Source organism: Bubalus kerabau, chromosome 5, assembly GCF_029407905.1.
Source record: "Bubalus kerabau isolate K-KA32 ecotype Philippines breed swamp buffalo chromosome 5, PCC_UOA_SB_1v2, whole genome shotgun sequence".
Lineage (NCBI taxonomy): Eukaryota > Metazoa > Chordata > Mammalia > Artiodactyla > Bovidae > Bubalus > Bubalus kerabau.
The window spans coordinates 46,760,153-46,775,719 of NC_073628.1; the positions used below are offsets into that span (position 1 = coordinate 46,760,153).

The 15,567-nt window shown below is 41.2% G+C and overlaps 1 protein-coding gene across 2 annotated transcripts; it reads right to left on the reverse strand.

The window, feature by feature from the left end:
- Window positions 1-1,493: 1,493 nt before the first annotated feature.
- LOC129653848 (putative tripartite motif-containing protein 64B) lies at window positions 1,494-11,922 on the reverse strand. Of its 2 annotated transcripts, XM_055583517.1 has the most exons (7): window positions 11,722-11,922; window positions 9,965-10,379; window positions 9,375-9,470; window positions 8,230-8,460; window positions 7,610-7,632; window positions 6,131-6,228; window positions 1,494-2,198 (listed from the first exon to the last, which is right to left on the reverse strand). In XM_055583517.1, exons 2-7 carry the CDS (start codon window positions 10,373-10,375, stop codon window positions 1,711-1,713), a joined length of 1,347 nt encoding a protein of 448 aa, XP_055439492.1. In that variant the 5' UTR covers window positions 10,376-10,379; window positions 11,722-11,922; the 3' UTR covers window positions 1,494-1,710. The 2 variants fall into 2 exon arrangements, with proteins under 2 accessions (XP_055439492.1, XP_055439493.1); XM_055583518.1 differs by lacking the exon at window positions 8,230-8,460.
- Between the last annotated feature and the right edge of the window lie 3,645 nt (window positions 11,923-15,567).

A 15,567-nucleotide genomic window follows, 5' to 3' on the forward strand; every position in this document is an offset into this window, starting at 1 on the left:
TTGTTGACAAACTAATGTCTCTGCCTTTGAATATGCTGTCTAGGTTGGTCATAACTTTCCTTCCAAGGAGTAAGTGTCTTTTAATTTCATGGCTGCAATCACCATTTGCAATGATTTTGGAGCCTCCCAAAATAAAGTCAGCCACTGTTTCCCCCTCATTTTTGCCATGAAGTGATGGGAACAGCATGATCTTAATTTTCTGAATGTTGAGCTTTAAGCCAACTTTTTCATTCTCCTCTTTCACTTTCATTAAGAGGCTCTTTAGTTCTTCTTCTCTTTCTGCCAAAGGGTGGTATCATCTGCATATCTGAGTTTATTGATATTTCTCCCAGCAATCTTGATTCCAGCTTGTGCTTCCTCCAGCCCAGTATTTCTCATGATGTACTCTGCATAGAAGATACATAAGCAGGATCACAATATATAGCCTTGGTGTACTCCTTTTCCTATTTGGAACCAGTCTGTTGTTCCATGTCCAGTTCTATCTGTTGCCTCCTGACCTGCATACAGGTTTCTCAAGAGACAGGTCAGATGGTTTGATATTCCCATCTCTTTAAGAATTTTCCATAGTTTATTGTGATCCACACAAAGTCTTTGTCATAGTCAACAAAGCAGAAATAGATGTTTTTATGGAACTCTCTTGCTTTTCTGATGATTCAGCAGATGTTGGCAATTTGATCTCTGGTTCCTCTGCCTTTTCTAATACCAGCTTGAAAATCTGGAATTTCATGGTTCACATATTGCTGAAGCCTGGCTTGGAGAATTATGAGCATTACTTTACCAGTGTGTGAAATGAGTGCAATTGTGCGGTAGTTTGAGCATTGTTTGGCATTGCCTTTCTTTAAGTTTGGAATGAAAGCTGACCTTTTCCTGTCCTGTGGCAGGAGTTTTCTAAATTTGCTGACATACTGAGTACAGCACTTTCACAGCATCATCTTTTAGGATTTGAAATAGCTCGACTGGAATTCCATCACCTCCACTAGCTTTGTTCGTAGTGATAGTTCCGAAGGCCCACTTGACTTCACATTCCAGGGTATCTGACTCTAGGTGAGTGATCACACCATCACGATTTTCTGGGGCTTTTGTCTATATGAATTATTTAATTCATGTGTTTCTTCACTGACTGACCTAACACTTCTATGTGTTCTGTTCTGAGTACTGCATGGAGAGTGGGAATGTAACAATAATATGCAATAAGATAAGAACTATCTGAACTATCACAGGAATTTCCCTCAAGTAGTAAAAATATTTACTAACTTGAGAAAAGTTTGCTGAAGAGTGTGATGAGATGGTATATGCTGAGAGTGAGTAAATGGTACTGGGCATTGGTTCCTTTTGGAGGTTTGGCACATGTCCCACAATGAGATAGTCCTGGTTTTATAATTTTGTATAGTTCTAAAAACCATTGATTATGTAGTTTAAAGGTAGTGACCTTTATGGTATATAAATGTAGTTTAAAATAATCCTTATTTTAAAAAGAAAAGCAATTGACTATATTCTATGAAATACTCCATAATAAATGTTTATTAAAATTTAATTAACAGATTTATGCATACAACACGTTTATGCCATTTTATAAACATACAATCACCATGTTACATTAAATAACAATTGATGCTGGACACAGTCAGGTATCCTGTGGCCTCCCATGAAGTGAAGGGCAGCAATATCCCCAGAAAAGAAGCCCCAATAATTGTCCAAAAAAATGGACATTCATGGAGATTTAAGGCAAAGGAAAGGTATCATAGGGGAGGAGAAGGCAGAAGGAAGGAAAGTATATATGAGGGAACTTCTGAAAACATCATAGAAGCTCACAGTTCCATTGTCATAATCCAAAAACACTCCTATTCTACCCAGAGGCCTTTTCACAAACTGAACTAAGGGTGGGGAGGTGGTGGACAGAATATACTGACTGTTCACCTTTGTAGAACACAGAAATAATGCTTCTTCAGCAGCAATACTGATACTGGTATCGCTTGTGAAGATGCTTTTACAGACCCCCAGAACCCAGCTGGAAGACTGGGCCACGTCCAGCTCCCAGTAATGCCTCCCGGAGGTGAAGCCCCAAGCCCCCCAGGACACAACACACGACCCGCCCTGGGGCTGTCTGGACGCGTCAGGGTGGTCATCCTCAAACAGCGCACTTCCATCATCGAGGATCGCATGGTGAATGATCGTTGTCAGACTCAGAACATTATCCACTGCAGAAACAGTAAAAATTGTGTTAGCCAGTCGAATTTCCATGTCTCTGAGAGGCAGAGGCTTTCTACACAATAAGCTTTTTAATTTTCCTTCTCCAAGGAAATCAAAACAAAGACAGCAAAGGGAGTTAGAGTGACTCTTCTCTGAAGAATAAAAGTTATTACTATCTCTGTGGCATACAGAAGTACATCAAATCAAAGAGAAAATTTAAAAAAAGACATATATCATGAACGGGTGAAGTCTGACTTAGGTCAATCTCTTCATAGTTTACTTTAGGATTCATCTAAAAGCATTGATTCTTATATTAGAAAACTTTACTTGTGTCCTTTGTACTTAATACTACTGAAACTGCAGATGGCACCTTGTTATCACGTGGACACTTATGGGGGTATAATCTGTACCTATTACATTTTCAAAGGTCAAAAGAATTGATAGAAATCCATCTGTGAATAATTTGGAAGCTTCAAAAAAGATATTCTAACTGACAGTGTTCATGCATCCCTTGCCTTAAAGTTGTTGTAAGATTGAGAGCATTATAATTCTTCTGCCAAAGCCCATTTCAATTTTTCTGTCATTTATTCCTAATTTTAGAAATAATAAATCTTCTTTGTACAATGTGTAATAAATGTAGCTATAATGAAGTGAAAGTGAAAGTGTTAGTCCTTCAGTCCTGTTTTACTCTTTGCAACCACGTGGACTGTATGTAGCCCGCCAGGCTCCTCTTTCCATGGAATTGTCCAGGCAAGAATACTGGAGTGGATTTCCATTCCCTTTTCCAGGGATCTTCCCGACCCAGGGCTCGAACCTGGGTCTCCTGCATTGCAGGCAGACTCTTTATCATCTGAGCCACCAGGAAAGCCCATACAGTAAATTAAAAGCAGCAATGACGGATTTAAGCTCAAGAGTGAAATAAACTGAGTAAACAACATATTGATGGTCACTCACAGAACTAAATATTCTGTCTCTATAATCACAGTAACAAGCTGGTTGCTCTCCCTTTGCTCATCCTATGTCATATATATATATATATATATATATGTGTGTGTGTGTGTGTGTGTGTGTGTGTGGAGGGGGGTGGGTGGGTGTGTATCTGAATTTGCATTTTCAAGAAATTACAGGTGGCAAACATCAGACTTGGTGTTTATAATCTGACTATAGAGGCAACAAAAGAGTCTCAAATGCAGTACTTGGATGCAGTCTCAGAAACCACAGAATCATCTGTTCATTTCCAAGGCAAACCATTCAATATCACAGTAATCCAAGTCTATGCCTCAACCAGTAATGCTGCAGAAAATGAAGTTGAACAGTTCTAGGAAGACCTACAAGACCTTCTAGAACTAACACCCAAAAAAGATGTCATTTTCATTATAGGGGACTGGAATAAAAAAATAGGAAGTCAAAGAATACCTGGAGTAACAGGCAAAGTACAGAATGAAGCAGGGCAAAGGCTAATAGAGTTTTGCCAAGAGAACGCACTGGTCATAGCAAACACCCTCTTCTAACAACATGTGAGAAGATTCTATACATGGATCACCAGATGGTCAATATCAAAATCAGATTGATTATATTCTTTGCAGCCAATAATGAAGAAGCTTTATACAGTCAGTAAAAACAAGACCGAGAGCTGAGTGTGGCTCAGACCATGAAATCCTTATTGCCAAATTCAGACTTAAATTGAAGAAAGTAGGGAAAACCATGAGACCATTCAGGTATGACCTAAATCAAATCCCTTGTGACTATGCAGTGGAAGTGACAAATAGATTCAGGGGATTAGATCTGATATAGAGAATGCCTGAAGAACTATGGACAGAGGTTCATGACACTGTACAGGAGGCAGTGATCAAGACCATCCCCAAGAGAAAAAAAAGCAAAAAGGTATATTGTTGTCTGAGGAGGCTTTATAAATAATGGTGAAAAGAAGAGTACATAAAGGAAAAGGAGAAAAGGAAAAATATGCCCATTTGAATGTAGAGTTCCAAAGAATAGCAAGGAGAGATAAGAAAGCCTTCCTCAGCGATCAATGCCAAGAAATAGAGGAAATCAATAGAATGCGAAAGACTAGAGATCTCTTCAAGAAAATTAGAGATACCAAGGGAATATTTCAGGCAAAAATGGGCACAAAAAAGGACAGAAATGGTATGGACCTAACAGAAGCAGAAGATAATAAGAAGAGGAGGCAAGAATACACAAAAGAACTATACAAAAAAGATGTTCATGACCCAAATAACCACGATGGTGTGATCACTCACCTAGAGCCAGACATCATGGAATGCAAAGTCAAGCAGGCCTTAGGAAGCATCACTACGAACAAAGAAGGTCAGTGGAGGTGATGGACTTCAGTTGAGCTATTTGAATCCTAAAAGATGATGCTGTGAAAGTCCTTCACTCTATATGTCAACAAATTTGGAAAACTCAGCAGTAGCCACAGGACTGGAAAAGGTCAGTTTTCATTCCAATCCCACAGAAAGGCAATGCCAAAAATGCTCAAACTACTGCACAACTGCACTCATCTCACATGCGAGTAAAGTAATGCTCAAAATTCTCCAACCCAGGCTTCAACAGTACTTGAACCCTGAACTTCCAGATGTTCAAGCTGCATTTAGAAAAGCCAGAGGAACCAGAGATCAAATTACCAACATCTGCTGGATCATCAGAAAAAAAAAAAGAGAGAGTTCAAGAAAAACATCTATTTCTGCTTCATTGAATACACAAAGCCTTTGAATGTGTGGATCACAACAAACTGGAAAATCTGAAGGAGATGGGAATACCAGACCACCTGTCTCCTGAGAAATCTGCATACAGGTCAAGAAGCAACAGTTAGAGCTGGACATGGAACAACAGACTGTTTCCAAATCGAGAAAGGCATAAGTCAAGGCTGTATATTATCACCCTGCTTATCTAACTTAAATTCAGAGTACGTCATGAGAAATGCTTGACTGGATGAAGTCCAAGCTGGAATAATGAGTGTTGGGAGAAATATAAATAGTCTCAGATATGCAGATGATACCACCCTTATGGCAGAAAGTGAAGAAGAACTAAAGAGCCTCTTAATGAAAGTGAAGTAAGAGGGTGAAAAAGTTGGGTTTAAACTCAACATTCAGAAAACTAAGATCATGGCATCTGGTCCCATCACTTCATGGGAAATAGATGGGGAAACAATAAAAAAGTGATAGACTATGGGGGGAGGGGTGTGGTCCAAAATCACTGCCAATGGTGACTGCAGCCATGGAATTAAAAGATGCTTGCTCCTTGGAAGAAAATTTATGACCAACCTAGACAGCATTTTAAAAAGCAGAGACATGACTTTGCTTACAAAGATCCATCTAGTCAAAGCTATGGTTTTTCCAGTAGTCATGTATGGATGTGAGAGTTGGACTACAAAGAAAGGTGAGCAGGGAAGAATTGATGTTTTTGAACTATGGTGTTGGAGAAGACTGTTGAGAGTCCTTTTGACATCAAGGAGATCCAGCCAGTCCATTCTAGAGGAAATTGGTCCTAAATATTCACTGGAAGGACTGATGCTAAGGCTGAAACTCCAATACTTTGGCACCTGATGTGATGAACTCACTCATTTGAAAAGTCCCTGATGCTGGGAAATACTGAAGGCGAGAGGAGAAGGGAACGACAGAGGATGAGATGGTTGGGTGGCATCACTGGTTCAGTGGACATGAGTTTGAGTAAACTCCAGGAGTTGGTGATGGACAGGGAACCCTGGTGTGCTGCAGTCCATGGGATCGCAAAGAGTCAGACAAGACTGAGTGACTGAACTGAACTGATAGAGGTAGAAAAGGTGTTAGCAACTTCAGGAATTTATGCACCACCTTCATAACCAAAAAAGAAAAAAAATGAAATAAAATGAAAATGAAAGAAGGGTTGTTCCTAAGAAGCTCTAATGAAATGTAGTCCTGATCACCAAAAGGCTGACTCTTACCTCTGAAGTTATTCAGCATGTGTAGGAATCCAGAAACAGGCCAGGAAGGGAGCTCTGGGTTCACGGGCTGAGGCTTCTGTATCTGTGCCAGATGAGTCCTGTACAAAGGACATCGATTCCATGTCAAGACCAATGGCTAATCACATAAGCATTGCAAAACAGCAGACTTTACCACAGGATCCCATATGTTCTCAGGATTCTCCTACTTTTGGTGATTTGTATATGTAATATATTCTACTCATTTGAGAATATAAAAATGTTGCCATATATTTTACTAAATAGAAATTACATCAAACTTCATTTTCCCCATTTTTCTCAAACAATATTCCAAATTTGCACTCACTAAACTTCATTCCCTTCCTCAATTCCATCGATTCAAAGATCCTGGGTATTTTACAGAGAGCAAAAAACTCAGGCTAAGCCTGTGAGACTTCACTCACAAAGTAGTCATCAAGGATGCATTCTGTGTCTAAACAGAAGTGCTTACTGACCAGACATGTTTACTCTTGTCAGTCCAGCAAAGTGACCCAGGTCCAACCTGGCTGTCCTGGTCCTGAATGTCTCACTTAGAAGTGGGCAGCAGAAAGGTGCTCTGTGTGAGGTCCTGCCTGCAGGGCGCTTGCTGTGATGGAACAGGCTGAGTCACTGCTACTCAGTATTAACAAAATCATAGTCTCTTTTCATGGTAGGGAATATGCCTCTTTCGCGCCTTTTTCACCTTTCAATCCACTAGGATAGGTGCTTCCTCTGTGATGTCTTAGAAAAATCCCTCGCTAAGTTTTATTGTGGTCAAGCTGGAGAGAATGGGTTGAGTAGGTGGAACAAAGCCTAGAATGTCAGCAGGTTTTCAGATATAGTTGATTGCAGTCAAATGAAAAGGAAACTACTGAGACCAAGGGTCAGAAATCCTTGAAATTCTTTTGAAATAAAATAGACAATGGCCAAAAAGACAATGTTGGTAATCCATATGTTAGGGTTGTGTACTTGTGGATTCACACATGGATTCAATCTGTACATTCTGGGCTATTTATTTGCTTATTTATTCCTTTATTTTATCATAGGATCATAGCTACTATTCTAACTATATTTCTTATATAGTGTGTACCAGTCAATCCCAAATTCCCAGTGTAAACTTCCTTCCCCTTTGCTTTTTTTCTGAGTGGAAAAAATTCACAAAACATTCCAGAAACTTCCAAAAATGTAAAAATTGAAAATGCCACATACCAGGGAATGACTTATGTAGCATTTACTTTATACTGTATATATTGTAAAGTTGTCTAGAGATGACAAAGTGTACAGGAGCATGTGTATTAGTTATCTGTGAATAACATGGTATTATGTATAAAGGATCCTGTCCTGGGATTTAGATATGGGGGAGGACCTGAAATCAATCCCCAGGTCCCAAGCAAGAACTGTGGGTCCACTTCATCAAAAAGACAAAAATGTTTCAGAAATCAAAAATCATTAGTGTATACTCACGTTTCCAGCACATTTTCCAAGCCCTGCAAAGGAAAAAAAACAAACAAACATGTTAATCATTAGAGTTCTGTCTGTTTCCATCTCCTTTTCCTATTCTTGTTTCATAATAAGACATGGTTTTCTAAATCTCTTCTAAGTAACACTCGGAAGCAATCTTCATAACAGACCCCAGCCTAAGACATGATGGGCTTCCTCAGGTCTCATTAAGGAAGGAAAGGGGGCAGGAAGGGTCTGCACAATGCTGCAGCAACATCTAGGTTTCCAGTGTCACTCACTGCCCACTGCTGTCTTCAGGAAGTGATCTCACCATTTATGGTAACAATTAAGGTAAACCAGACAATTGCATAAAAAGAACCATCAGTTTCATTAAAATTGATACCAGTTCTAAATATCTTGTCTGTATGACAGTAAGAACTTCAGTGTCTTCAGGAAGAGTGGGTAACAGAGAGTGCCAAGGGTTTAGGGGAATGTGTACTGAGATTTACTCCAAGAAAATTAACTTTCCCCTGGTCACAGGATCTTGCTGATTGTGTAATCATCCGTCTGGATAGGGAATATTTCAGCGTCACAGCGCTCGTCTAGAAGAGTGTTTCTCTCTGAGGATGGACCCTCTTTCTCACCTGGAGCAGCTCCATGTCCGGCTTGTGGCACACCTCAGCCAGCTCTTTGTACATTTCTTTCAGACTTTCTCTGTACTGAGACATTCTGAACACACTCTCCTTGAGTTCTTCACAAATCTCTTTGGCTTCTCGCTCCAGGGCCTCCAGATGCAGTTGTTCCTCCTCCCGGAGCAACAGAAGCATCCTCTGATATTCAAGCTTGATCATCACCTTCCTTAAGGCCACATAGTCCTGCAGAGATAGTGGATCCAAAGCATTATGTATGTTCACATTCAAAAGAAAACCTCAAATATTATTTCCTTAGTGTCATCAAGGATGTTCCTGACAAACTGCCACATGCGTTCAAAGAGTCTTGAATATTTTCAGGTCCTTATTGCCCATGCTTTCTCTGAATTCCTAATCTCTTTCCCTTTAAATCAAGTTTAAATCAAGTCATCTGAGGGACCCCAGGCTGTCTCCCAAGGAAGATTCTTCTGGGTTCTTACTCCATCAGTTATTTCCTCTCCGACCTGAGTCCTGTTTTTCTCTTGTTCCTTTCTCTGATTCTTCTAAATCTTCTTTCATGAAGTAAACCTCATTTTGAATATATGTATTTTCTTTTTTCCTGCATGCTGACTCTCTTCAGTCGTGCACAACTCTTTGTGACCTTGTGGACTATAGCTCACCAGGCTCCTCTGTCCATGGTTTCTCCAGGCAGGAATCCTGGGGTGGGCTGCTATTTCCTCCTCCAGGGCACCTTCCCAACCCAGGGATGTAATCCAGGTCTGTTGTGGCGCCCGCACTGCAGGCAGATTCTTTACCCCTGAGCCACCGGTTTTCCTCTAGGTAGGACCCTTCCTCCCTTCTCCCTCACAGTCACAGTTAGCGCAATGCGTCTTATACCCCATGTCTGAAAAGGCTTTTTCCAATCTTCAAAATGTGGCCTTGGAATACATTTCATGCCTTGGTCTTCTAATATACTAGCATTCTTTGAACTAGCATATATTAGCCTGTTCTCATTGCAATTACTGATCAGTCATTTGAAACCACTCCTCCAGGGAAGAGACCAGTAGCCTTTCACAGGAACTTACACTGACCTGAAAAAAAATCTAAGGTAAAATTACATCAATATTTATACAAATAAATAGGAACATTTTTATTCTTACCTCAAAGGACTGAGTTGTGTTAGCTTCCTCATTCAGACTGATTTGGATTTCTTCTCTCATTTTCCATAAAGAGCTCATTCTCTTCAGGAGTTTCTCCTGCAAAATACCCACAGGATTTAGTGACACAGAAGATGACACTGTAAATTTAATCCCCTTATTCATGAGAAAAGGCATTTATTAGTTACACAGAAAACTTGACTTAGGAGGCTGTTGTCAGACTTTTCCACATAATTTGATGCCAATATTTGAGTATCAAGGAATAGAACTGTATACTAGAGAACTGGGGGAAATTTACAGATAATGGAATCCATGTCCCAGGATACTGAGACTCAGACTCTAATAGCCCGAATAAGAAAGCCTCAAGCTCCCATCAGAAGCCTGTGGCCCGGGCGCCACCCTCCCCGGGATGCTGCATTTCCACACGTGTGGACAATTGGGCAACAACACTGAGAGCACACATTATATGTGAGGATCCACATTCAGAAATCCCACCTCCACTGTCTCCACCCCCATCACCATCATAGCATCCTCGTCTTCCTCTCTGACTTAGGAGCCTCTGGATCCCAAACTGCTCGAGAGGCATCACCTACCCGGGACTCCTCAGCAGCCCTGTGTATTGGACTGTGGCTATGAGCTGCGTGCTCGGGGTGCTCAGAGCAGGGCCCACAGAGCAGGGTCTGGTCAACCTCACAGAAGAGGCCTTTGGCTTCCTGGTGTGTCACACAGATCTGCTCCTCAGAGCTGTGGTCGTGGTCAGCTCTGGCCTGTCTGGCAAGGGAAGCCAGCCTCTTGAGGGCAATGTTGGTTTTGAAATCGGGCCTCTCTGATATTCCCCTGCACTCCGGGCACCTCCTTGGAGTCTGGCCTTCTTCCCAGCAAAGGCTCAGACAGGGACGGCAGAAGCTGTGCCCACAGTCTATGGTGACGGGGTCCAGGAAACAGTTCATGCAGATAGAGCAGGTGAGTTCACTCTGGAAGACCTGCAGTGTGTCTGAATCCATGTTTCTGAAAATCAAAGAAAGAAATAAGAGAGGGTAAGAGAAAAAGTCTTTCTTCTGCTCTCATCAGGAAAAATAAATCCTTTGGACAAAGTCCTGTCTTGAACTCTAATTTTCCTATTTGCTTACCTCCCCAGAACAAACCTAGAAATGGTGACTGTATACACCTTGGATTTACTATTATACAAAAGATGAAATACAATAAGAGTCCTTAGCAACTTTTTGGTTTCAAATAAACCAGGATTTCAATCATACTAAAATTATTAATACATGGGGAAGCTTAAAGATTAGTGTGAGTGTGCTCACTCCTGTCTGACTCGTTGCTACACCATGGACTATAGCCCACCAGGCTCCCCTGCCCTTGGGATTTCCCAGGTGAGAATCCTGGAAAGGGTTGCCTTTCCCTTCTCCAAGGCATCTTCCCAACTCAGCGGCTCAACCCATGTTTCCTGCATCTTCTGCATTGGTGGGTGGACTCTTTACCACGGAACTCCCTGGAAGCCCCTTAAAGATTAGAATGGAGGGTAAGTGTTGGGATGACTTCAGAGTTACTTTTATTAGCTGATTCTGACAGAAGCACACTCAGAACCTGTCACTCTCTCGACCTCCACGACTCCCTGACTGGAAGCCACACTAGCACACCCTTCGTTTCTCTCCTAATGGCCTCAGTTCCTTCCGTCATCAAAGTGACAGAAGTGCTTTTCTAAAGACAAATAAATTTGTTTACAAAGAACTTAAACTTCATACAATCAATCTTGGCTTTAATCTGATGTTCTAAAGAGTTCAGAGCTTGCTTCCAGCTTAAATAACAAAACTGCTCCTTTCAAGACAAAAAGAAGAAAAAAAAAGTCACTTCTAGTTCAGGAAAGCAAATTTTCCTGGAGTCAGTTCATATCATCAGAGCATGTCATATTTTGAACTGGTGAATGTTCAGGTATCACAATAATCAGGAAACAATAGTCAGCATGAATATAATCATTTGTAGACTGATAGCATCAAGGACCATGATAATATTAAAACAATAATAGGAGAACTTAATATGTGTTGCCTAGTATTTCTCACCATTGAATTAAATCCTTTTCTATAGATTAACTGCTTTCATCATCTCAACAATATTTACTAATTTTCTATTTTTACCCACATTTGATAAGGAGGTCACTTGATATCGTGTAGGTAAAAATAAGTTATTTGTCTGCAAATCCCACATGGAATCAATGCTTGAGGAAGTGCTGAAACATAGATAGCACTGACAGAATAAATACAACTAGCTTTTGTGTCCAGGACTGCCATTAAAGTTTTATTTTTAACTGAACATATCAGAATTTCATTGTACCTTGATCAGAACTCACCTCTGGTTGTAGTTAATGAAGTTTCCACTCCTTTTCAGCGGGTAACTCTCAAATTCAGTTCAGGATTTAGGTGCTCCGCTGCTGGTGGCAGAAGCTTTCAGAAGTCTTCACAGCTCAGCCAGCTCCACACACCACAGCTTTGGGCTCCAGAGAAGACTGAACTTGGTTCTCGCTGGATGTTTCATATTCTCCAGTGACCACGCCCATTTCTTCCAAGTGATAGGGTTACCAACTCCATGAAAAGGTATAGGTGCACATGATTAGATTTTGCACAGTTGGAAACACATCAGGATGCCAATGATTGAATTCAAATGTTTGAAACCTACTTGATCCAATTGCCACAATCCAACCTCTGATAAAAGTCTTACCATGAATTCACCTTTGTAACTCATGGAGTTTTTGTTTTGAAATAAACTATCCAAGCATAAATTTCGCACTTCCATTTAATGAACTATATTATAGTTTTAATAGCACCTACCCATCTAGACCTATCACCCACTAGATTTACTTGCCTTTCTGAATTTGCCTGCATTCATTCGGAGATATTTCTTCAGAATGAGGAATCCCTCACATTCTGTTTTTCAACCCATGTACTCAAGCTCCCCCTAAATACACATACTGCTCTGGCCAAGATAGCCAGAAGTTGTTGTTTGGAAGTAACTGAACTCCCCAGGACTGAATTTCATATCTTAATTTCACAAACTATATGATAGTCCTAATTCCAGCAACCAGTAATCTCACCAGTAACAAGTGAGAGTGTGAGTGCTAAGTCTCTTCAATTGAGTCAGACTCTTTGTGAAACCCAGGGACCGTAGCCCACCAGACTCCTCTGTCTGTGGGATAATCTAGGCAAGAATACTGGAGTGGATTGCCATGCCCTCCTCCAGGAGTTCTTCCCAACCAAGGGATCGAACCCTCAGCTCTTACGTGTCTTGCATCGGCAGGTTCTTTACCATTAGCGCCACCTGGGAAGCCCACAAGTGAGAAAAGGGACTGTGATTTTCCTTCTAGGAGTAGCAGTGACTCAGCTTTTTCCATCACAGCAAGCCCACTTGTTCTCTAAAATGCAGGAAACTTTGCCTTACCTGACATGGAATAGGGGAAGGGAATGAAGTTCAATGAGTTGAAAATTGAAATGATGTCTGAGAAAAAGAAGAAAGTTTAAATTGGATATAATTTATATTTTGAAAACATAATAGGGTAAGATTTTATATTCCCAAAAGTGCAATTGCTGGTTTTTAATTTTCTCTTTATTATAATTGAATATACTATTCATTGCACAAAGAATATTTATTATTTGTAAAATCAGGAAGAATTGATAAAAAAGATTAAAATTGTCTTAGGTCAAATAATTGTAAGGATCATATATGGAATCTAAATAGTAGATCAATATCAAGTAACTGAAAGGCAAGAGATATGTGAACATGGCTATCTGGAACATCCTTTTTGAAGTTTCCTGTATTCTTTGATGAAGTGCTATCAAATTTTTGTACCCTTGAAAATGTAATAGGTAGAGAAACCCCCCCAGTAAATATCCACGTGATAGCAAAGTGCCATCTACATGTGCCATGCATTTAACAAAAAGGACACAAGAAAAACTTTCTACTAAAAGATAAAAATAATGTTTTGGGTGAGTCCTGAAATAAAGTATCAAGGTAATGGAGCTTGTGCGTGCTCAGTTGTGTCTGACTCTGTGACTCCATGGATTATATAGCCTGCCAGGCTCCTCTGTCCATGGGATTTCCCAGGAAGAATACTGGAGGAGGTTGCCATTTCCTTTTCCAGGGGATCTTCCTGACCCAGAGATCAAACCCTATATCCTGTGTCACCTGCATTGGCAGGGAGATTTTTTTTTTGCCACTGAGCCTCCTGGGAAGCCCAAAAGTATCATGAGGCTGACATTAAATCAGACTTCACAGTTTATAATATTTGGCAAAACTAATACAATTATGTAAAGTTTAAAAATAAAATAAAACTTAAAAAAAATTAAAAAAAAAACCACAACAAAAAAGAAAAAAAAATAATATATCTCTCTTGATTTTGTTTTACTCTCTCTATGTGATTGGAGGTGTTTCTACATGCGAGAGTGATAATAATAACTTTTGTTCTTCCTAGAAAAGTAAGTGTGAACTCTCTGGGGTTTGTGCTCTGTCTTTCCTTGGAGAAGGCAAACTAAACTAACTCATTGAATAGAGAGACTTTCTCTCTGAGGATATGGAAATGCCATTAACTGATCTGGTTTTTCTCTTTCTCCCTTGGATAACATTCTCAGTCAGAAAATTACCATTCATAATGTGAGCCTTTCAGAGGATGATACAAGTGTGATGTTTTGAAATCACCATTACTGATTTTTATTTTGAAAAATAAACATATAGCAAAAAATGTAAGTGTTGCTACAGAAAAATATTGAATCAAAAATAGTGTATAAAGGCTTCAGCTCCATAGTTTGAACTCCTACAGCCCAGAATTCGAAGGACACCGCAGTGGGAGGGAGAGCAGAAAGAGGTCCTCAGGCCCCTCTGACCTGCAGGGCTGGAGACAAGCAGCCCCAACCCTGACTCAAGGTCAAGGTTTCCCCCTGGAGATGGGCGTTTGGAGTCCTAGGACAGTCCTAGACCCTGTCCTTTTTCTGGCATCATCGCTGATGGAGCCACCTCCTTCTACAGGGATGTGCCTTCCCCGAGAGCAGCGTGTGTTTCAGGAGAGCCCGGTCTGCCAGGGTCTGAGCCCGGGCCGTCCTGGTGGTCAGTGGGCTCCAGCCCCGCCACTGAGGGACCAGCCCGAGGTGGGAGCTTGGGGCTGGAGGCGCTCAGACACCCGTTCCAGGGGCTTCGGGAGGGACGCCAAGTCCGCAAGGCCACAGGGCTCCGACCCCGCATTTCTGGGAAGGATCTTGGTTTCTGTCTGCCCAGGAACCCAAAGGCCCAGTAGAGAGTCAGGAGGACGTGCATGGCAATGGGAGAATGGCCCTATTCCCGGATCTTAAATGGGCTGCGCCAGGGAACCCCAATATCTTTTTGTCTGCAAGTGCCTAACAGTCCCCAGAGTCCGGCCGTCCTGAGGATACTGTCTCCCGATGGACGTGGCCTGAGTGTCAGAAAAGAACGCAGATCCGCAGGCACCTTGTGCGGGTCTTGGCGAGAGTCAGTGTTGGAAACAGGGGTGCTGGACCACTGAGCTGGAGGGGGTCCGTGGGGATTCCGGGGCTGCGGCCTCATCGAGGCTCTCACGAGCTCCCCTGGCGCCTGAACCCTGCAGTTTCCCCGGCATTGCACCTGCCCACCTGCCGCCTCTTCCTGTGTGAGGCCCCGAGGGTGGTTCTCTGTCCAGGGTGAACTCAAGAGAGAAGCGACTGAGTCACAAAAAGAAAGATAAATATCTTGTGATATTGACCATATGTGGAATCTAAAATAATGGTACCAATGAGGTTATTTACAAAAGAAAGACACAGATGGAGAAAACAAACTTAAGGTTCCAGGCGCTAAGAAACAGGGTGGAGGATGGGAGGTATAAAGTGGAGATCTGGATGATCGTACACCCATTCCTATGCATAAAACCGTCAGAAATAAGGATCTACTGTGTAGCATGGGAAATTCTCTTCTATACTCTGTAATGATCTGTATGGGGAAAAAATCTTTTATAAAAAAGAGTGGATACATGTATTTATATAATTGATTCACTAGACTGTACAAGAGGAACTAACATAACCTTGAAAATCAAGGATATTCCAATGAAAATTGAAAAATAAATAAATTTTCTCATTTAGTAACCTTCCCTGAGTGAAGTATCAGGGCCCATCATTGAATAAATGGAAAAATGTTTTGAGGACTAGAATGGAAACACAGT